General features: G+C 37.5%; 1 protein-coding gene across 5 annotated transcripts in view; it reads left to right on the forward strand.

Annotated features, from left to right (window-relative positions):
- RAP1GDS1 (Rap1 GTPase-GDP dissociation stimulator 1) overlaps positions 1-24,033 on the forward strand; it is a 90,201-nt gene that overhangs the window by 32,361 nt on the left and 33,807 nt on the right. For 3 of the 5 annotated variants that reach the window (XM_058837590.1, XM_058837593.1, XM_058837592.1), the window contains exons 3-4: positions 14,236-14,358; positions 19,335-19,460. In XM_058837590.1, the coding sequence (XP_058693573.1) occupies positions 14,236-14,358; positions 19,335-19,460 (249 nt within the window). Of the gene's footprint in view, positions 1-14,235; positions 14,420-19,334; positions 19,461-24,033 lie in introns of those variants that run through there. The other 2 variants (XM_058837594.1, XM_058837595.1) reach the window with 2 other exon arrangements.

The following is a 24,033-nucleotide window of genomic DNA, read 5'->3' on the forward strand; positions in this document are numbered from 1 at the left end:
TTTGTAATGTATTTCTCCTCACTCCTGATCACAGATTTCTTAATTTCAGGAGTTTCAATTAGCAGAACTAGGCTGGATATCCAAAGATAGTCCAAGTTTGATATGTAGAATATAACAAAAATTACATCAGAATGGAGCAAGATGTCATTTTCATCAAAACCTTAAGAATGCTTATCCCACTCCCAGTACACAGAAGGGTAAGGTAAATGAAGATGAGAGTTTATAAGTTGAAACTGACTTTTCTCAGTTTAATTTTCTTAGTGCTTCAGATCGTGGCAGAAGAAAAATATGTGTACAATTTCAGGTTGAAAAACTTCTCAGGATAGGTATAAGCAATGACTAATTTTTTTTTTTTTTAATTTTTTTTTTAAAATTTAAAAAAAGAGTGCTTTGGAAATATCAATACACTCAAGTCTTGTTTTTTTTCACATGATGGTATTCTACAAATTAAAGCCTTTTGGATTACTAGGTGTAAAATATTTGATGAGGTTTTCCACAACATATATAAGCACCATCCAGTTCAAGTAAAAAATGGATTATAACAGCATCTGCATTTAATAGTAGTCTGGTTTTAATTCTCACTATTTGAGAAGGAGATTATCAGCCAGAAAGTAATGAAATCTTTATGGTTTAGATCAACCGTTTTTGGGAAGGTGCTGAATTTAATTATAGGGTTTATCCAATACTTTAATCCAACTTCCAATTGGATTTATTTCCACTGCTTTTTAGCCTACTACTTAAACAATAAGTACTATAAAGAAGATCATATGAAAAGTGACAACTTATTTGTGTAAATAACAGTTTGCTATTTTGCCTATGGAGGTCACACAGCTGTGTCAGAGAACAGGTCTGGCAGTTGCAAAATAATTTTACTAACGTACAGCAAACTTACTGATCCTTCCTTGCAACCAAATGCCTCTCTTCTGTCTCAGTCTAGAGCTTTGCTCTTCCTTCCAAAATCTTTTCTCTTCTAGATTTGTAGCTGCCAGATCAGATATACAGACTATTAGGATTTTCACCTCACTATTTGGCTTAGTTGTAGAAAATTTATTCTCTCCACAATTTCCCATGCTCTTTCTGTGTAAGTCAGTGATATGAATATAGCCCTGCTGAGCTGCCCTATGATACAAATCTCCACATATTTACATTTACCCAAGATTGAGGGCAACTGAAATAATGCACAGAAAATTAGATGGGTCAGATAGGACAGGTTTTTTAAACAGCCTGCTGGTAATTCAGCAATCTGTGTATCAATGCTGTTTCAAGGGAACTGGGCGCTTCCATATCTAAGTTTTGCCAAGTCTCTTTGGACAATGGGCTTTAGTTCTCAAGGTCATCTGATGATTTGGGGAATAGACTTCTGGCTTGAGATAATTTTATGAGAACACCAGTAAATTTAAAAGACTTCAGAGATTAAGGTAAATTGCATCTAGTAGATTGATTCAACAAATTGATACTGAATCAGCTTTCTAAATGCTTTCTCAGCACTCATCCATTCAGTTAACATCCTAATACAGACTTGACTGATTGATTTTTAATTATAGTGTATATTATCATATATATGATAGCTAATTATGAGAGACACACTGTACCTTTGTGCCTGTGTATAAATTATTACATGATAATAATGAGAAATCAAATTGTTTATATAAAAGTACACATTAATTGTAATGCCAAAATATTGTAAATAATATTTTGCACATAGTTTTCTGCTCTCTTTTAGTATATTTCCATGTGTATGATTAAATTAATGAAATATACATTTATATTATAGTTAAGTAAATCATCATATTAATGTGAAAGAAAAAAAGCCATGCAAGGAAAAGTTCATTTTAAGAGGATTTTATAGGACTGTGATTTTTTTGGGAGTTCATGGTAGTATTATAAATCACAGAAGTTAGTTTTATTCACTGCTTTAAGAGTTGAAGATAAAAATATTATTTTATCTTAGATAAAATTAATACATTACTAATATGCTAATGCAACCCACTCCCATCTACTGCCAGCCAAAATCGGTAGTTAAACCCAGTGATACTACAACAAATTGAGATTTTCAGTAAAGGACAACTTCAGCTTTGCATACTGCATGTACACATGAATCCTTTAGTGACCATTTCACTGCTTTTAATTGGTATCTGCATGCAGCATAGGTTTGTGGCTGCTGCAGAATGTTTAATTCCCTAGTCTCTAAGAGTACAGTGATAGTTATAGTTCCATTTATTTTGCATACAATATTTATGTTTTCATTATGCTAAAACATTACTTTCTTCTCATATTTTCTACTGTAGAGAAAGAGATGACAAAGTTACGGTGAATATCATAATTTTTAATTTCTTTCTATGTAATCTGCTGTGTTTTCTTTTGTTTTTCACTCTCCTTCTCAAAAGTTATCTGTTGATAATCCTAGACAGGTGTAATGCCCTGGAACATGATACCTCTTGCCTGACTTAAGGAGCTATTCTGCCATTTGTCACACCAGTCAAATTAAGGTTCATGCACACACACATATGCTATACTACAGAAGGGTGAGTCAAATACTCAGCTGAAGTGAGATAACTGCTGGTAAATATTTGGCAAGCCAAATTCAAATTGTTTTAACTACAGTTTGTCTAGGAGAAACTTGCATAGCTCTTCACATCTGAGACCTGGGTCTGAAAATCCTGCACAGATGGCTTCCTTAGGAGAAGGAAATACATGTATTTCCTTGTTTGGAAATACATATATTCCTATTTATGCAGATACTTGAGTTCATGTCTGTCACCAGCACTTTTGTCTGAGGCCAGTCATATATGGTCTAGCTTATGGCACTAGAGAAAACTGAGGAGGTTAAGATGAAAGAAGCAACAATGACGGAAGAATAAGACATAAACATGCATTAGAAATGCTTTAGAATAATGACATACCTCATTTTGTGTGGCGTTCCTTCAGCATTCCCAGTGAGCTAGCATATCTGGGGGCTTCACAGCCATAAAGTTGCAGTAACATTAGTCAGGATTCACAGGTAGCGTAAGAGCTCCTTTCACCTCTGTGGATCTACCTCATTCGCATAAGCTGAGATTCTGTCCATCTCGCTTCTGAAAGAAAAACACAAATATTTGATCTCTGACCACCTGCAAGCACTCACCATCTGCTAAACTTCCAATGATTCAGATTTTTAAGGAAAGGCTGGGATACATGATCCATAAGCATTATTAGCAGCAAAAAAACAGAGCCAGCCATGCACTAAATGAATTACTGGCTTACATTCAATCAAGAGGTGAAAGTCATGTATTCCATGTGTTTTCTTTTAACAACTGTACACTAAAGCAAGTTACTCCATTGTCTGCTCCATATAATCTGGATTCTTTCTATTGAGACATAGATTGATGTGTTATTGTCTAGAAAGAATTTTGCTGATCTGGAAGCAGACTCTTTATAGTGACATGGAGTGTAGAATGATCATAACAATCAGAAAAAGCACAAATCTCCTCAAAAGTATGAGTAAGATGTTCTGAAGAAAAGTAATTTGAAAGATCATATGCTTACGTTTCTGGAATGAAGTGAGTGAAGTAGAATTGCTTTATTTTGTATCTCGCACCCAAAGAAAAAGATGGGTATATACTACTATCAGATACTGGGAACAATTATACAATTGTCCTGTATAAGGAATTACAAGAGAAAACAATGTTGGCCATTATTTTCACTCAACATATACACATTTATACTTGTTAAGAGCTATTTCATAAATATTATGCTTATCAAAAAAGTGCATTTATCCTAAGATCCCTAAATAAATGTTCACGAGAAAGGGGACTGCCTGAGAGAAAGCAAGCAAGAAGGAAATAGAGGTTTCTTAAACAGCAGACTCCCTGGGACATAATTATTGCAGTAACAACAAAAAAAAGTTACTGCTAGTCCAGACATGCTGTGTTTCAGATACAAGAAATTACAGCAGACATAAATAACCCAGTTTTGATAAATGAGAAATCTGAAAAGTCTGCTGAGAACGTTATTTTTGGCTCTGCTGTACTCAGCGTAAGAGGCTGAAAATGCCCACTAATCCCAGCTTTCAGCACCTGGCTCTGAAAATGTCTGACATGTAGCTGAAGTGCAAAGGCTGGCACGTGAATTTGAAATATTTTTTTACATACACTTTTTAGGAGACTAAGAATATGAGTTTACATGTTTGTGTGAAAAAATGGTTAAGCAAAATCACAACAATAAAGATAAGCTTATGTGAGAGGGCCAGGCCCCAGTTTTGAAAAGGATTTAGAAACATTGGAAATATTTGAAATAATGCAGCTTACCTTTAAGATGTGGCTGACTAAAATGCCCTATTTTCTACTTGTTGAGCTTTGCTGATACCTTGGTAACTCAAGGAATCATCACATGACACATTAAAATTTTAAATTCATGCTTGAAATCTCAGCATTATTCAATGGCTACTTTAAAGTGCCATTTTTCTTCCCATAACGCACACAGTTTGGTAACAGTATTTTGCATTGCCCCAGAATGTGTATGCTGGAGCCATACTTTGTTTAGAATATACAGGTTGTGTTGTATCAGGGAAAATAACATTGTTACAAATTACCTGAGCAATTTCTAGTAAGCTTTTGCCATCACTTCCTGCTGTTCCAGCCTTCTGGTGTAGGGACCATGGGCTCATCCCTCCTGCCTAAAGCTTCCTGTTCAGGTTTTCTCTTGGGAGTCAGCAGTGGGTTTTCTGAAATGTGTTTGTTCCTATTTGATGGCACCCCAGAGGAGGATGTGTTAGCATCTGGAGTGCTTAAGAAAATCTTGTCTATCTGAAGAAACGGCAGATTCCTCACATTCATTTGTCAATGGTGAAACTTTTCATTGAATGCCCTAAAACTTTGGTAGGCACCTGCTTTAACAGGCATCTAGTTTCCTCTCTTTAATTATTTTGGCGGATTTCTAGTTCTCACAACCATATGTTTACAAAGAGATCATATTTCAGTTGGAAATTCATTTTATTCTGTTCTTCATAGCCATGGCTTCCAATTGTTGTTGAATTTAGTTAGTACTTGTGCTTCCTATATTTTCTGTTCCTTTTTCTGATCTTCACTGGCCATAGAAGATGGAACCATTCCTCCACTGGAGCAGAAAAGTCATGAAGAATTAAGAATTTTATAGTTCCATAATTCAGGGCTTAACTGAAAAAAAAAAAACAAAACCCTTGAAATTTTAAAATATATTATTGTTGCTATTAATACCTTTAATTTGTAAAAGAAAAAATGAAGATTTACCTATTTTTATCTATTTACCTTTTTTTTTGGACACTCTTGATAGTTCTGTGTACGTACTTTTATCTGTTCATTGCAGAGTTAGGTAGGCAGCTGTCTGCTTAACTTGTAACACTAAGTCCCATCTGGTTTCAGTGAACCCTTGTACCTCTTTAGCACACAGAGGATTAATAAACAGTCATTTCATCTTTTGTTTCCACAGTCCTCTCACATTAGCGTGAAAATATCTATCCTCCTGCTCCAAACATAGAAAAAGTTAAGTTGTAGAACCTTTTGTCGTAGCAGAGTTATTCTAAGGCACAAACAACTGAAAACTTTCATTTTTCATGTTGGCTGGACATCTTAAACTTTCTCCATTCCCTTTCTAGGAATGGAATATGGAGAAAACCCTCACATTTCAGAGCTTGCTTAAGCAAACATATTCTTAAACATCAGCACACTAACCTTTCTCTGTTTTGAAGAAATTGTATGAGCAGAATAAGATTAAAATGATGCAACTGTTGTTTCATGCAGATTGTGGCCAACGAACAATGCTTTCCTGATTGTTAATGCTTACACAGTTTAAAGCTTAAAACAATAACTGTCTATAGGCCCTATTCTGATTCTCTAGCTACTGAGCAGTTGTTTTGTGTAAATTTAAAAAGAGCTTTCATCCCTGCAGATTTAGCACACTTTACAAACATGTAACTGTGACAAGGCAGTGCATAAGCACATCAAGAGAGCTTAGCACAACCAAGGGGGTAGGCAGTGGTACTAATTGGATTAGTGGCCTATTAAGACAACTGCTAACTAGTAGAATTAAGTTCACTGACAAATAGCATTCCCCTGCTTTCTCATTCCTCTTTGATCTTTAGCATCTCCCTTTCTTAGCAGCAGTCTCCCTTCCAGGAGGATTTTTGATCCTCCTCGGGTGTGCCCTCCAGTGATCCCTGGTATATGTCTCCCACCTCTGATCTTGGAAGGAGAAGGAGGCCACCCATGGATATATACTCAGACCCAGCAGGCACAGACCTGCATGTTAGTCCTGACATGTAAATGTCTCAGCCTGAACATTCAAACAAGCAGCAGACATTTACGGTGTTATCCATGAAGAGGAAATATGCAGGTGAAAGCTAGAATGTCCTCCTTTAATAAAATGAAAACTAAGCAGTATCATTGCTAACTGTCTACTGAAATTTATAGTTATTTGCTGAGATTAAAGTATTCTTTAGGTAGATGGTGTCCTTTGCCTATGACAAAGATTTTAGGACTTTATTCCTGGTTTGTCTTGGAAACTACGAAAATATTAAGAGGAGCACTAAGGCATCATAGTACCTTGTAGGACTTGCTTTCTTTATGTATTGAAGACATGAACTGTTTAGCTACTACTAAACCTGGATTCAGCTTCTTTGGAATTCAGTGGAGTGGGCATAATGCATTTAATGTCTATTCAAACCAAGGGAGGGAGAGTGAGTAGAAATGAAAAATGAAGAAATGAAACTAAATGGATGAGTAACAAGGAATACAGTGGAACATAATATTTTTATTTTAGAGGAAGAAGAGAAATGATAAAAGGGAGAAACAGATATAAAGAAACAATTTTTGAAAAAAAACCAAATAAACAAAACAAGCTAAATGTACGTGCTGAGTGGCTGGTAGGAAGCAGTCAAACCAAAACCCCACATCTCAGACCAGCAAGAAGTTCTAGCCTGCTTCTGACACAGATAATCTATTATAACAGAGGCAGGGGTTCAAATTTAATTGGGCCAGCTCAGCCAATCGAGCCATTAAGCTTACCTGCAAAGATTTCTAGTCAAATGCCCTGCTAAAAGTTTGGGATCCTGATGAATATTTTTTAAGACGGAGTTTTGGCTCAAATAATGTGTTACAAAGTGTTCTTTCTTCTTGCTGAAGAAGGATGGGGTTTTTTTCATCTTAGCTCTTGGGCCGTTGCCTTGTCATGATATTGTACACACATAATCCAGAAATGTTTCCTCATTAAGAGCTATATATAATATATTTTTACAGTATAACTTTACTAAATCAAGGTGACTGCTTTTTATTGGACTGTCTCCCAGTAAACTGGCTTACCCTAATGATACTGCATGGTAATCACTGCTGCTTAGTGGGATTATACTTTACATAAATTCCCCTTAATAGTGATGTATTTAGTTAGTGCCAGATAGTTAAATGTTTATCCAAGTGTTAAATTCCAAGTGCTATTCATTGAATACACAATGTGCCAAATAAAGATTAACTATTATATTTTTTTCCTTTGCAGAAGGCATCATTGAATAGCAGTTCCAGATAATGGAATTGACACATCATTTTTTTTTAGATTGCCTCTGTATTGAATTTTCAAAAGGCAGGCCTTTTCTTTTTGCTTCTGTATTGCATTTCAAAAATGCAGAGGAAAACGCCTACCCTTTACCAAAAAAATTATATTTAGAGATCATGTAATTCACAATTTCAGGTCTGCAGTTTCATTCTTAGCTCTTCCCCAGTCCCTTATAACTTAAAAATGTGATCTTATTTAGATTAGGTTTTCTTTAAGCTACTCTGGTAGCACAGCTCACTAAAAATACCAGCAGATGAAAAATTCCTTTGTGTGTAGACATACTCTTTCAATAAGCAAAGGGTGGAATTTCACAGCAGGCATTTCAGCTCACTTAAGAGCACTCTTAAGAAGTTGCTTAAAAGGACCATGAAACATTTCCTGCATATAAAATGATCAGCTTTCAAATTTAATTTGATGTTAATAAACTAAATCAAATTTGGGGAAAGGATTTTACTCCATAGGACTAGCATTTGTTATATATTTTGATGAACTAAAGCATGAGAATACCCTTTTACCCTGAGACCTTTACTAAGTTCAGTCAGTACAAGTAAGAGAAAGGCAGGGGAAAATGTCCACAGAGGCTGAATACAAAACACGAAGATGTGAGTGCATGACATTCTTACTAAGATGCCAGACAACAAACTTGGCAGCTGAGGCACTGACATCAAACTCTTTCAGCAACCTTGCTACTGAAGTGGTTACATCCTGGAGAGGGTGAGTCAGAAAGGGGGAACAGCTCAGATAAATCCATCAGCTATGTGCCAGGGCTCAATACTGAATCCAGTTCAGAAACTCAGGGGTGCCAAGCTGCCTAACTTTAATATTCTGCCTTGTGCTGTGACCTATTCATGGAAGTACATTTTTCTTCATTGAAGACAAAGATATCACGTATCTTTTACTTCATTGGTACCAGCAACAGGCTCTTCAATTGGTAGAATCTCGTCCTGAAATTCACTTTTATGCTTTGTATGTAGCTTTTGGTGAATTTAATCATCGGGACTCATGCAGCTAGTTGATTGATAAATCTGTCTCTCCATCTGTCCTTCCTTCCTTGTTAGAGCTGAGATTTTAATTACAAACATCTGTGTACTGTCTCTTTCTTCGTTAAAAATAGGAATTGAAGTTGCCCTGTAGCTGCTGACAGAGACAAAATAGAGCAAACACCATGATAGAAATGTTTGTACAGATAAGGGAGAATCCTCCCTCCTTGCCTGATAGGTGTCTAATTTCAAGAATAAGTGTACAGGCAGATTTTGGGGATTTCCCCACATCAGGAGGGTCATGCCAAAAAGAAATCAAATGTCTACAGTTATTTTTATACATAAATTATTATTATTAAAGGACTTATTTTCCCCTGTTAAAATAACTCTTGATAATTGGAACAGACTCTTTGGTTAAGGTTTGTTAAGCAAAACCTTCTTTTCAGTGGTGCATTCTTTGTTTCATGAGAGCATATAATTTGTTTTTCTGAGGTTCTTTACAACTCACTTTTTGTGGTTTTTTAGCCAGACTAAAATCTTCACTTTGTGATTTGGAAAATACAGTGGGAGGCTGTGGAGAGAAGGACAATGTTTCTTGAAGGAGGCTGTATATGGAGAGAGCATCAGTAATTACACTTGGTCATATGAACCTTCTTACTGTGGTGTTTAGGACCATGTGCCAGTTCAAAAGATACCCCTTGTTCCCTTCTTTCTCTTCCCTTCTGCCTTCTGAAAGAGCAGATGGAAGGTTCCTTTCATGATATATGTGGTTCATCATTATTTATTCATGTGTTCATCTTTCTCTTTCTGATGAGAGTACATGTAGGAGGAACATTATCAAGCCAAGGTAAATTTCTGCAGTAGTTCCAGTAGGTTTATAAAAAATCTTTGCAGCTAGAAAGATATGCATTTTTCAGAAGAATACATGGCAAACACAGTTTGCTTAATAAAGAGGACTCTCAAAAAGCTGTTTATTTATAATTCTGTGGTATGAATCTCCACAACGTAGGAATTATTGCAGTGCTAGCCACCATGACTGTAGGGTTACTAATAATAGTGTAACTTCAACTCATTGTTCAAAGGAGATAAGGAATGGTGAGTCTACAGCTTTCTTCTGCTAGCAAGGCACTGCTGAGAGATGTGCCTTGTCTTTCCCTTCCCTCTTTCTGCCTTTTGTTTCACTTCAAGGTGTACAAAATAATACACAGAGGAGAAACGACTGAATAGAGGGAAGTGAAATTCAGAGCAAAGAGAGCTGACAGGGAAGAGAGTGTAGAATTTTAATTTGAAACACATTAGATTTTTTCCTGTGATTTCTGCTACTTAATTAACCAGTCTGATAGCCACGGTGCTCAGCTCTTCAGCTGTGATCCGTGGCATTAAAGATTTTCCTGCCCACACCCTTAACTATTCTGACTTCAGGCACTGCAGAAACCACAAAAAGCAAGCATATTGACATTTTAATCACTCAGCTATGACATTAGTAAGATTTTGACACTACATGATGTGACATACCCTTTGTCTTGATATCAAGAGATACAAGGAGGCATCTAAAGCAGCAGGCTTAACCTTAGAGGGTTTTTTCCCTCTAACTGTGCTGTATGAGACTGTACAAAAGCGCTGCTTTCAATGCTGCATTATTACAGTCCTACGGTTTCTTTGCTTTAAGATGGGACAGCTCTAGTGGTGGGCTGGTGTAAGCAGACTGAAAATCAGCCTTTGAAAGAAAGCATTTGAAACACAGATCACCACAGATAGCAAAGTGATTATGAGATATGGTACCCTAATGTCAGGCGGTCTACATAGCTAGGTTTCTTTCAGACTCAAATGTAATGGATTTTAAAGGGATGTAATTCTGCTAAAGGAATGTTGCCTGTAGTTTCCCTTTTGGCCAGTATAGAAAGCAGAGGAGGAGAATATGTGGTAGAGATTTGCCTAGGTCTTTCATGCTCCTGGAGAAATTTTTTGAGTTTACATGCTCCAACTACAATTGAAATAGCAATTTAAAAATGACAACTGAAATAAGTTTCCAAAATAATTTACCCTAATAATTTACTAGGAAGCCCAGAATGAAACTAGCATGCAGAATATTGATATCCATAATGAAGACTACCTCTTTAGTGCATACAGAGAGACAGGAAGCCAGGCAGGCTTTCTCCAGCCTCTGAAGAGAATAAATAAAGGCAAGAGTTGAGGGTTGCCTAAGCTAAAGCCACTAGCAGTTTCTAATTCTCAGTAAACCCTACCTTATTTCTTCTAGAGCCAGGCAGTGGTGGGGGTACCAGCCCTTTGACAGCACTGGTGTGTGGTCTTCCAGTCTCAGGTTCTGCAGAATCAAAAACAACTGATGGTTTTACAGTCATAGTGAAAATACTGCTATGTAAACATAACAGTCTATTGTCCACTCCAAAGAATAACACCACACACACTTCCCTTCATTTCTGTTCCTATGTCCCTGTATGTTTTATGTATTTATACAGGACGTGTGTTATGTGAAGCTGAGCAAAAGGAGAGTCACACACAGGGCTGTTCACTCATGTTTTGTAAGTGAAGCAATTGTCCCATTTGGGCAATATAAGAAATGCTTATATACCTACAGCTGTGCTGAAATCATCTTCAAGACTTGCAGCTTGGTATTATCTTCTACAGACATGCATTTTAACACTTAGTACCTGAACTGAGTGTACAGCTGACTCTGCAGACAAGTAAAGGGTGCTTGAAGATCTTTGGACTTTGCAGGGCAGCCCAGTGCATCATTTGCCTGTTGTCTTCCTCCTTTAAAAGAATATAAAAAATACTGAGCAAAAATGCCATATTTAACAAGGCAATTTTAGGTTTATATATAAGACATCTTGTTCCAATTAAAATACCCTTCCTTGTTTAAGCATTTCAAAACTCCAGAAAGATTGGTTTCCTATAACAAAAATGTCTGCTAATTACATGTGACTTACAAAATTAATTTGTATATTACAGCACATTCTTTTTTTTTTCCTTCTTTATTAGAACTTTAATATGATGAACAGAGAATCCCTAGAAGAAATGGATTTTTTTTTTGCAGATAAAAAAGAGAGTAATGTGCATGAGGATGGAAGAGTAATTTTCCTGGCACATTCTTTTAGGATGCCTTATATGGAGGACCTACTATAAACTACTTGCAAAGATTTTGTGTCATACTCTCCTCTTTCTATTTTGAAACTGAATTAATTTGTGTATTACACCAGGTTTAAATTGTATGTGTTCTGCAGAGGAATAGCAGTGCTTACTTAGACTTGGAGTAGACAAGCTGAAGCACCCTGTGGCATATTTTACACCTAAGGCAATTCCTGGCAAAAATGCCTCAGAGAGCACTGTGGGCCGATAAGTAGTAATTCTTCTGCCTGATGCCAGAGTAATGTGCTTTTCCCCAAAATAATGATGCCTCAGCAGTCACCCAGGGTAGAGTAGAGGTAGGGGTGTTCTGCACTCACTGCTGGTCAGATTAATCTGTCTTCCCTCTTTTATGACTAGCAAAAGTTTGACATTGATACCCAACTGACTAATAAGAAACATTAGGATTTTGGTTTGAAGGGATGGGTATATGCTGGTGTGCTTCGTCTACTGCTTCAGAGTAAGAACAAATCACTGGTCGGTTTTCATCTGTGTGATCCCAGGTAGCTGATTTCCCAGTTTCTGAGAGGTCCATTAGGGCTGTGCTTTTATTGGTGCTCACTTGCTTTTCTTAATAAATCAGGGTGTATCTGCTGCACACAACTTGCCTGGAGAAGCATTTAATTTTATTTTCCCACTTCTTGCGGGATATATTTAGTTCTACTTATGTAATTTATGCTTTGCACAGTAATGAGTCGGTCAAACTGGAGACCAAAAAAATACAACTGGATATTGTATATCTCAGCAGCATGACAGGAGAAAATACATTAATGTCTCCTGCCTATTCATACAGGTTCACACATATCCATATTTTGCGTTCTGAATGCCATACTTTGAGTTTTGAACTTAAGGGAGAGAGAAGCTCTTCTTTAATAGACATCTAGGATGTCTGGACTAGTCTTTAGTCTTGATATGATTTTCTCTAAATTCAGACTTTCATTTTGTGTGTCTATATCCACTGGAAAATATTACTATTAACTACATGTGATATGTCAGAGTTTATAAAATGTTTCAAAGCCATAAGCTCCTTTACATTGTATATTTTGAGAGGTTTTGACAGTGTATTTCAAAAATTGCAGTTAACTAGATTGCAGGTTATTAATAATTAGCACTTATATTATGCATGAGATGTTGCGATTACTCTTTACTGATGCCTAATCTGTTGGCAATCAGATGTCATCACTGACATATTCTAGCTGAGTGGTCCTGGCCAAACACCAACATCCCAAATTGGAATTATATACAGAAATGGGAGGCATAACTTCAATCCAGACTTGAAGTTCTTTGTTTTTAGCCTGTGTTCTGTCATGTAGACATAACCAGCTCCCAGACAGTGAAGCATGTACGTACACACTGTGAGCCACATAACCCATGGGGTCACCTCTGCCAGGTTTGTGCTGGCTTCTGTTCAGGGGCAGCTTAAGTGGATCTCTCCCACTCTCTGAGGCAGCAGAGTGGTCCTGGGGCTGCCACAAATCAAATTCAATTGCAGCCCTGAGGGTGGGGAAAGGAAGGAGGAGGAGAAGAGAGGATGGTATGTTATTATCAATTTACGGGTGAAGCACAACCAAAGAGTGGTTGCAAACTGCATTTGGATGGATTTGTTTTGTTTGCAGAAGTCACCAATTGGAGCATCTCACAGTAAACTCTGAAGAATGCAAATAACTTCCCTTATAAATGGCTTAAGAAGTCATGCTGCTTTCTGAAATGATAGCTGCCATCTAGGTGTACTGTGTCTCACACTAATATTCATCTCAAATACGCCATTTTTGAAAGTGTTAGCAAAATACATCATAGCACATAGTACCTTGTCTTTGATGGCAGTTGAATCAATGTTGGTTTTCAGTTTGCTACAGAGCATTGCTGTTGGCCAGCAGTGTTAGGTGGGGCCCTGTTAGGGAGCAGCTGCACAATTCCACAATTCTTTCCCCTGAAAGCTTTTGTCAAAAATCTTTGATGTCTACTCCAGGAAACTCAGTGTTTTCTCCTTTCCTTTCTACTGAGTCTGTACTGGAGCTACTCAGTAACTGAGTAACATAGAAGATATTTAATTGAGTTTAAGAGGAGTTTACAACCAGGATCATCTTAGCTCTCCCTCTTCTCCAGTTTCTGATTCCTACACTGCATTAAGCCGTACCCTAAACTGTAAAAACTTTCCCCATCATTCTCTGAACATTTCTAATAATTCATCTCTTCAAAGTGTCATTCCTTGACTTTCACATAATATCTTTATCTGCTGCATGTCCCTTAATGACCTTTAGTCTTACAGTCTCTCCAGTATTTTCCCCATGTAAGCATGAGTATGTATCTGTATATGTTTATATAACAGTCACCTTATAATGGTCAATTGATTAGGAATGGCAAACCATTAAGTTCTATGAGTACATCAGATAAAATGAGTATGGTTACTGAACTAACAGTTGGCTTCTTATATGGGAAATAATGACTATCATAATTACTTTTGAGGAGACTTCCCTTCTGCTTTGCTTTCTGTTCTTCCCCAAAGCAATTTGATGCACAAGTCATTTTTGTGTGTTGTGTTTTTCAGATATGGAGACAAGTGAAAAAATCCAGAAAAGTGGAGTTCTTCAGGTGTTCGCAAGTCTGTTGACGCCACAATCGTCCTGCACAGCAAAAGTAGCTAACATCATAGCAGAAGTAGCCAGAAATGGTGAGGTTTTCTACAAGAACTTTTCTGCTGGAACATCTTCAGTTTTTCACCTCACTTGTCAGTATGTTTTACTTCATTTATGTTTTCATTTTATAGATTAGACACCTGTCATCTCCCTCCCTTTCACTCTTTTTGCTTCATCTAATTTTGTTCTCTACTTTTTAATACAGTCAGAACAGCAGTTGGCTGATGGAATTGGGAATTTCTTTTACTCTTATTTTCATTCTGTTTTGTTTTTAAGACAGTAATGTAATTTACTGGGCAGAAATAGCCCACCACTGATGAAATAGATTTCTATATGAAAAGCATGTAGAAAAAGACATGCACAATGTGTGCAGCCAGTTATGAATAGGGCCCATGGTTACAGCAGTAGCATCTATACAGGTGGTTAAGGGATCATTTCTTTGGTCTGAGATTTGTCCTAAGATTATAACCATTACGAGTCCTTTGATACCACACTGAAACCTATTAGTCCTACCTAAAGAGCAGTATATGTGTTAGAGTAAGAGCCCAAAGTCCCAAATAAGAATCGGGTCCATTTTGGTATGTATTATATACAGTATATAACATCACAGGTAATCAAAAAGCTATTTAAATTTTTCTTTAGATGGGATCATCTTAATGCTTACCCAATACCTGTATAGCTTGAGCCCGGAAGAATGGCTTCATACCTGCAAGCAGATGCTGTGGGCAGGCCCTGTGATGAGGGTAAAGAACATTTGTGGCTGACTTTTCTCTCCTGGACTTGCTGCTGTCACAGCTGTAGAGGCACGGATTCCATTTTGGACCTTCCTTGCCCACAGGCCAGACAGAGAAAAGTAGAATGTTTCTTAACTGCTGTCCTGGCAGCCTTATCCCTCTCCCTTTGTAAACTCTCATGCTGATGCCTCTTGAGGGAAAGGGCTACGTTCTTGCTGAGTTCTTTCACATTCCATTTCCACCTTTTCTGAGGAATCACAAACTACAGCTTCTTACTGATACTCCCATGGTGACCTCCACATAATTTACTGGTTTTAAGACTGAGCTATATATGGTTATTCAGAAACAACACTAATGAGAAAAGAGAAGAGATATGTTTAGTTTTTAAATGTTAAAATTATTTAGATAAACAGCCAATAAAAGATGTGTATATAGAAATTTAAATTTAGAAACATTTCAGAATGATAGAGATTTAGGCAAATATATCATGTTTTGTTTTCTGTACTTAATGAATTAATAATAAGTATTTTTAGAACAACACTGTGAACCATGTGTCTTCACAGTTGGTCTTTTTAGCTCCTACCCAAGAAGGGAAAAGTTAAGAATAAAATCAATGTTCACAATAGCTAAACTGATTACTGTATTGTTTCCTCAAAGATTTCCTTACAAAGCATTTTAGCCCGTATCTGAAATCACACATGAAATGTCTGAATAATTTTTAATGTGTCCTTTTTCCTGACAGTTTTTAAACTGGTGTTTTATGTACACTCTCAGAAAAGCTGGCATTTTACCTGGTTTATCATACAAAATAGCTTTTGTCTTTTCCTTGGAGTCATTAGCAATTGTAACTGGGACCTCTGTTAGCAAAGGTTAAAGTGAAGGTATTCAGAAAGTATTTAAGGTTCCAGTGCTTTCAAAGCTGAGATCATCTGTGTGTTTCTCATTAGATTCTAATTCTGTTAAAATAGTTGTTTAAGCATGATAGCAGGGAATATCTCATTTGAATTCTGTTGTTCTCTTTGTTTTATTGCATAAAAATACAAGAGTTTTATGCTTACATTGTACATCTTTTCAACAAACTTTAGGGTACATTGAGAAATTTGTGTTATCAACATTCAGTTGATAGTAAGCATTGAACCCATTCCCTGAGTGGACAGTGCTGCCAGAACTGGGAGCAGATACTGTGATTTTAGATGCTACTGATACATGAGCATCTTTTCCTTTCTCACTTCTCATTTTCCTCTTACATTCCCCTCATCTGATCATATGCACATACACATCTGATCACATCAAATCTCTCTACTTGCCTTGGTGGCTTGGCCATGTTTCATCTTTTCACCTCTTCATGCTCTGCTGTTTCACCTCTTCTGCTCACGTGACTCTTCCTCCTCCCAGCTTGAGCTCATATTTGTTTCTCCTATTTTAAACTCCCTTTAGTCACTCATGCTTCTCCAACTATAGCCATTTGCCTTTCAACTGTGAGCGTCGTGAAAGCTCAGATGGACTTGTTACATGGAGTTTCTCCCTCCACTGTGGACCTTTTAAACTCTTTTCCAAGATTTTTAGTCTTGTCTTCTTCAGGCGTAGGAGTGAGGGAACATCATCTTCACGGTCCATAATACTACAACACAATTACATTTCATTTTCAAAATCTTGTCCTTCTTTTGGTTTATGTTACTCTGTCCTCAGGGGCTCCCTTCCTAACTTCTTAAGCAATTCTCTGCTATTTCCATAAACAGATCTGCTTCATTCCTCTCCCAGGAAGGAAACCTTTTCCCAGGTGTAAACCTTTTAAGGACTCTGTTCTCAATTACTTTCTCATTCTTCTATTACTGCTGTGTAATATCAGCTGCAAAAGTTGTTGCAGTCACCGCATCTTTGTTCCTGTTTCAGAGATCTGTTTTGATACATATGGCACCACTTCTTTTACTTCTTGCTCTTACATGACCTGGATAAATACAAGTTTGCTCAGTGTATTGACCAATGATTTTGTTGCCGAAAAAGCTTATGCTCATTCCAACTGGAGGGAGGGTGGAAGGAAGGGTTTACCCCTTTTTCACCACATGAGGAAGAACCTAAAAAAACAGCAGAACAGACTAAAACCTCTCAGTCTGTTAGGAGAGAATAAGTTTCATTTCCTGATACAGACTAGGAGTAAAAAAAAACTACCTGACTTTGATGATGTAAAGACTATGGTAAGTTAATGGGTGTAAAGGAAAGTGCTGAATGGATAGCTGAGGAACAGGGAAGAGTTTTTACAGGCAGTTGAGAGGAAGATGCTGAGGGGACAGGGAAGACGGAGAAAGAAACTAAATACATCTAATAAAGAAATACTGCAATGAAGTAAAAATTGGGCAATAAAGAAATATACTGACTGTTACAAGGACATGGAAAGACCAGTTTTCAAGATCAGATGTATCTGATATTTGTTTTGTTCACCATCTATCACACTATAGCATCTAGCCACAGCTCTAAAATGTTATAGTACCTTAGGAAGGTGGGTTAATTGTGCTCACAACTATCTTCTCTTGGAACTGTGCAAGTGTATAGATATTGCTGATTCTTCTTAATCTGCGTGTTGATGTATCAGGGTTATATCATCACATGAGAATTGCTTACCTCTGTCAATTCTTTAGCTAAAATAACACTGCTGGATTAAATACAAAAGAGAATAGATTTTGTAGCTACCAAAACATCAAAGAACATTGTAATATGTGCAACAAAATGAGTATTTGAGAAGCTGTATTCATACCTCAAGCATTGTGTGAAATCTTTGAGTTATTGGCATGAGGAGTTCTGTTGATCCAGAATCAGAAAAATTTTCTCATCTGTTCTTAGGGGGATTGTAGACTCTGGTTCATTCTGCATCATAAATGAGTAAGTTACACAAAGGTAAACTTACTCTGAAAGATCAGTATTGTTTAGGGTCAGGAAGAGACAAAACTTGCCCCTCTACTCAGCCCTGGGGAGGCAGCATCCTGATTACTGTATCCCATTCTGGCTCATCTGTACAAGAGAGACATGGAGCTCCTGGAGCAGGTCCAGCAGAGGCCACAAAGGTGAGAGGGAGCTGCAGCATCTGTTACAAGGAAAGGCTGAGGGAGCTGGGCCTGTTCAGCCTTGAGAAGAGAACAGAGAGAGGACCTTACCAATGTATGAGGAAGAACTTCTTTATTGTATGGGTGATGGAACACTGCAACAGATTGCCCAGAGGAGTTGTGGAGTCTCTTTCACTGCAGATATCCAAGAACCATATGGATGCAATCCTATACCCTGTGCTCTAGGATGACCCTGCTTAAGCAGGAAGGTTGGGCCAGATGAGCCATTGCAGTCTCTTTCAATCTTACCCACTCTGTGAATCTGTGATAAACTGCAGTTCAGAACAAATCAAAAACATACTGACTATTTCCCTTACAATACTACGTCTCTAAAGGGTGCTCTGTAGTAAACTGTGAAATAACACTGGTGTTACCAGGTGGTTCCTCCTATAAATCACCTTTTTAAAATATGCAGCACAGTGCCTGCCGGGTGTATCTCCTTCTGGAGGACAGCCCTTTGTGTCTCTGACACCAGTTCTCTATGACTTGCACAGATATAAAGTAATTCTTTGGTTCTCTGTGGTATTGCAGGAAGGAAGGGCAGAGAGCTTAGCAGTGGATGGGTCCTCTACCTTTCCTCCCACGGTGGGCATCCGTTAAATTGTGGGAAGCTACAGGTCTTTGGGCTCACATACACACTTGTACTTCTCATTCTATTTTTCTGTTCTTTTCTTCACGTTCCAAATAAAAGCCTGTTACTGAGCTTATTTTTGGGGTTTTTTTGGTTGTTTTTTTTTTTTTATTCTGTTAAAGCAAAAGCTTTTCTGGAATTCTAATTAAGGCACTAGAGAGTAAAAAATGCTGCTCTAGAATTCTAGTTTTAAGTCATCTTTTGTGTTGTTTAGTAATTCTAGTTTACGTTGAATTTGCTGTGAATTCACTGTTCTTTTCAGCACTTCTTTGTGGTGCTAAAAATATGCTTAGTCTGAGCTATGTTAAATTAGTTTCCATGGAAGTCAATTAAATATCCTTAATTCCTTCTAAATTAGCAAATAATGGAAAGAATTAAGCCCAAATCTTGACTCGGGTTTATTCTCCAGAAGTGTGCATGAGAATTTACAGTTTGTCTGTGCATAGGTTTGGGGCACACAAAAGGCCCAGTTGCCAGGCCAGTGTAACTGGAATTGATGAAACTGGGAATAGCTGGCCTGGCATTAACAGGTTTTGCTTTATTTGCAGAATTCATGCGGAACCCCTGTGTGGATGCTGGGTTGATCCCTCCCTTGGTGCAGCTGTTGAACTGCAAAGACCAGGAAGTATTGCTTCAAACAGGACGTGCCCTGGGCAATATATGCTACGATAGCCGTGAGTGTTGAAATCTGCTGTATTTTGCACTTGCTCTTGTGGAAGGGGAGTGTTTCAGTGTTCTGTATATTGTGTGCTGCGGGGTCATTTTCCTCTTTTCTTGGTTTTTATTTACCCCACGATTCTGGTGACTGGATGAAAAAATTGAACATCACACTTGCATAATGCTTTTGTGACGGATTAAAACACATTTTCAATATTGTGATACAACTGGATATAAGAATAGAAAGGTTTTCTGATTCTGGGTTTAGTATTTTTGGTTTTATTTTCAAACATAATGAACTAGGTTTTCAAGGAGCAGTTGCTACATATGCAGAGGCACTGAACAGTTAATTTTTCCTCAAACAGAACGTGTTGGAATGGAACAGAGTCAGAAGGGAACACTCACATTCTAACCAGTCTCAAATCTGTGCAGAGCTGCATATGTGGCTGAAATGATGCCTGAGTTATGTTGCTGATTCTCAAAATTCATATGTGGCCAATCAGTTGCTCCATGATTACATATTAGTATTTTTGGTAGTCAAGGGTTGAGGGGGGGGTGGGGATATAGGTGAGTTTTTTTTGCTTTTTATGTGCACAATAAATTTTACAATGAGAAGCAATTGAGTTTTGAAATGCAATTATGATTGCATGTGCTGATTACATGCCTGGGTGTGTCATCTGCAAAACCAAACCAGCAGTTGCAGTGTTTTGAAAATGCAGCCTCATTATCCCTTACTTCAAAATTTTTAAAAAAGCCAGTGCACAATAAATATGGTGCAGAAACAGAGACACCAGGAACATGTTGCACATGAAGGAATTATGGATGTCTGCAGATGGGATATGAAATGAAATTGTAAAATAATTTTGTTATCCTGAGAATTTATGACTTATTTTAAATGGTGAGAATTTTTTTGCATACTGTGTTGCATTTACCAAAAGTTCTGCTGTATGAATAATGACTGTAGCCTTTACACTTGCTACTTTTTTCATCTGAGTTCAAAAATTTACATTTTATGTTGTTTTAAATTACCTTGCCTTTGACCTCGGGGAAGTTAATCATATATTGGCATTTCCAGTTACAGACAACTACTGCTTGAGGATGTTAATGTATAATTCTTCCATTTAGGATTTTTTTTAAGGTGACCAATCAACTGAACAGCTGCTTCCCCATGGAAACTTCATGTAGAAGCTGTTAAGCTTCCTATAACATAACTTATTTACTATATTCTGTTTCAGGGTTATGTATGAGATCAAGACCACTCTCAGGTGCGCTGAGAGTGGTTTATTTCATATAAGCAAAATCTATGTCTTTTCTCATGTCATTATTTTTCATCCCACATTTTTTCATAAAATACAATAAGGACACACAGAAATGGTTTTGTAGTGTGAGGTTTTGTGAACTACCGCTGGTTTTTACAGTGCAGAATTTATGCTATACAGAAAACTGTATTACTCACCTTGTGTTGTCCTTCTGTGGAGCAAAGCTGGCACTGATAAAATCTACAGTAGGCAGTGATGTGTTCTGTGTGCCATGTGTTGTCATGCTCCTGTGGGAGGACAGTCACTACCTTCCCTGTGTATTTGAATAAAATTAATGAGTAAAGTGTAATAAAATGTGACAAAAATCAAGGTTAGCATATTGGATTTGAGTGAAAAAGGCTATTTACAGTGCTTAGTTGTCACATCCACCCTATCTGACATTTTCTGTTAACTTAATGTATAATTATTAAATAGTTATGCACTCCAGCCTAAATTCCTGTTTAGGATAAATACTTTCACTATGCTTATTACTAGAAAATTTAAATTGTTTCAGTTTTTTACTGTTTGTTTTCCCTAACAAGGAGATATAATGTTTAACAAAGACAAGATGTGGAAGCTGGTAGCTCTAATTAAAAATGCTACATATCAATTGTATTTATATTTCCAATTGAGACAAAAGCATCTGTTACCCTTCTGGTAATTGTGATTTGTATAAGAACTTGAAATACATCAGTAACTATATTTTTCCAAATACATGAACTTTTTTTGCACTTCTATTGCCCATGTAACTGTAACATGCATCAATGAGGAATGTCTCTAAGTCCTAAATCATTGTTAGGCTGAGCCTATACAATAAAGCCCATATTGGATGGCTCATAGCAATATTTCTTTATATTGAAAGTCCAGTTGTCCCGTTTTTTATCCCAGCAAGTGTGCATCACTTCGTCTAGTGACATCTTGTGCCAAAATGAGTTCATCAGGTCTCTGTTTCTGAGAGAAGTTGTCATGGTGCAGGATGAAAGCTGTGGGACAAACAGCTGCTTCTGCAGGGAAAGCCCCTTAAAACTGGCCTTGAAGAGGAGAAGGATTGCCTGAATTGTTTTTCCAAAGGAAAATGGCAGTAGTTCCTCAGTGTTCACAGATCCCAGAGCTGCTGCATGAAGGCAAGACCATTTCCCCATAAATTCAGGAGTGGCTACTCCTGGAACACAGCTGCTATGGAAAGGTAGTTCATGACTAAGTCCCAGTGCTGAAAGAGATTTAGTACCTTGCACAGGTTAAAGGGGAATTACACTTGGCCAAACACCTCACTGAACAGATTCATTTCCTCACAGAAAACATGAAATGAAAACCTGTTAACTTATTGATATATTTTTCTTGTCTATTAAGTTTGAGATAGACATGTTATTGTCTGGGTGCTCATCTGTATTAGCCCTCAAAAACACTACTTAATTACCTATTTGAACATGGAAGAAAATACAGAGAATTAAATGCATTACATAAAGAGTTAAAGGGAAAAAAATAGGTAAAACTTACACCAAGCAGCCTTGAGAGCATCCTTTTCAAGTATTTGTTTTGAAGAAATCTATGTTATGTGAATTGCTGAACATGAGGAATACAGGCAAATATAATTGCAAAGCAGGGTAGAAGGAAGCTTTGTTAGTACTGATGAGGTTTCTGATCTCCCAGCCTCCCTCTTGCATGCAGGGACGCAAGAAACAATTGAGGCAGATAAAAAGATTTTAAGTCAGAAGTAATGAACTGCAGACAGTCAGAAGCAACTGTATGCAGATTGTTCAGTGCAGCCGTACAGTTAAAAACAGATACGTTACTGCACATTCCTGTACAGCCTGTAATTGTTCTACACGCTTTATCTAGTAAATGCCACATACACCTCAGCCCCCAAATTTTCATCAAAGCAGAAAATGCAAAGTAAAGAAATGGAGATATGATGTCTCCTCTTCCCTCTCCTGCTTTCTCTGCCACTGTATCTACAGCCTGTACCAAGTACAGCTTCTTGTACTTCCAGATCCCCAAACAACAGAGTCTTTGGCCTCATTCATGGGCAGAATTTTATCAGAGCTGTATTATTAGGTGCAAAGCTCCTAGCCCATTCTTTACTTTTGACCACCAGTTATGTGGTTTTGCTTATAATCAAAGATCCATTCTTAGGAATTGTCCAATCAGAGCATAACAACTATCCTAGCTGCTTCACCACTCTTCATCCATGAGTCAAGCTATAGGTACCTTTCTACTGTCTGTCTGTCCATTCCCTCCTGTTGTTCTTCCTGGCGCTCTTTCTTTAGTAAGTTTGTTCTTTAAGGGGCATGACAGAGGTACAGATGTTACAAAGAAGGGATACCGCCCAAACTCTTCTAAGTTCTCCCTGCACCTTGGCTCCTCGTGTAATGTAAATATCTCATCTCCATTATTTGGAAAAGGTTATGTTTAATATGGTTCCTGCTGCAAAAACAATGTCTTAAGTCAGTGCAGAATGGCTAATTCTGCTGTAGATAAAGCCTAAGAATTATTTGCTCCAATCAGCTCTGGCCTTTGGGATATTAAGTTAAAGAAAAGCGTTATCCAAATTGCACCTCATGATCACGTAATGAAGATTCTGGTGATTAGTACACCCTTGGCTCTCTCTGGTGGCTCTTTTCACAGTAGACTGGGAAGAGTCTGGTGACTGGTCTCATGTGGCTGATCAAGTGCATGGGCAACAGAGAAATTGAGACTACACTTTTCAACTTAGGCCTTGCTTTCTTGCAAGACCAACAAGACAATGTGGGAGAAAGACAAAACCTGTCTGTAGCCAGCTCTCTCTCCTACTCTGACACTCCCCACACCAGTGCAGTTTGTCTAGATGAAAGATCAGGCCAATCTAATAAATTTTATCAAGAATTTTAATGAATGATGATGCTATATTAAATTCGTATTATTTTCTTAGCAAATAATAGCCTCACAATATTTTTATCATGAAGTTTGTGATGCACGTGCTATCTTAATCTCAGCAATCTTTCCGCAGGTAACTTGTCAAATACTTCAGTTCTGAACTGATTGACAAGCTACTTTCCTGTGTTTTTATACAGCATTGTGCACATGATAGAGGCTGCCATACTTATGCTATGAAAGTGATAATTCTAAGAGGAAGTGAAAGGCTGACATATTTAGAACCTGATTCAGAAGCCATGCAAACTAGAAGGAGGTATTCTGATTGACTTCAGTTGAGATTAGTTAGGCTTTTACCCATTAGAAAATAATTCCTTCTTGCTGTTTGGAGCATTAACATATTCTGAAAGCTAGCAAAGGGAAGTAAGCTCTCCATATAGCT

The sequence above is a fragment of the Poecile atricapillus genome, chromosome 4 (assembly GCF_030490865.1).
Source record: "Poecile atricapillus isolate bPoeAtr1 chromosome 4, bPoeAtr1.hap1, whole genome shotgun sequence".
NCBI classification, from domain to species: domain Eukaryota; kingdom Metazoa; phylum Chordata; class Aves; order Passeriformes; family Paridae; genus Poecile; species Poecile atricapillus.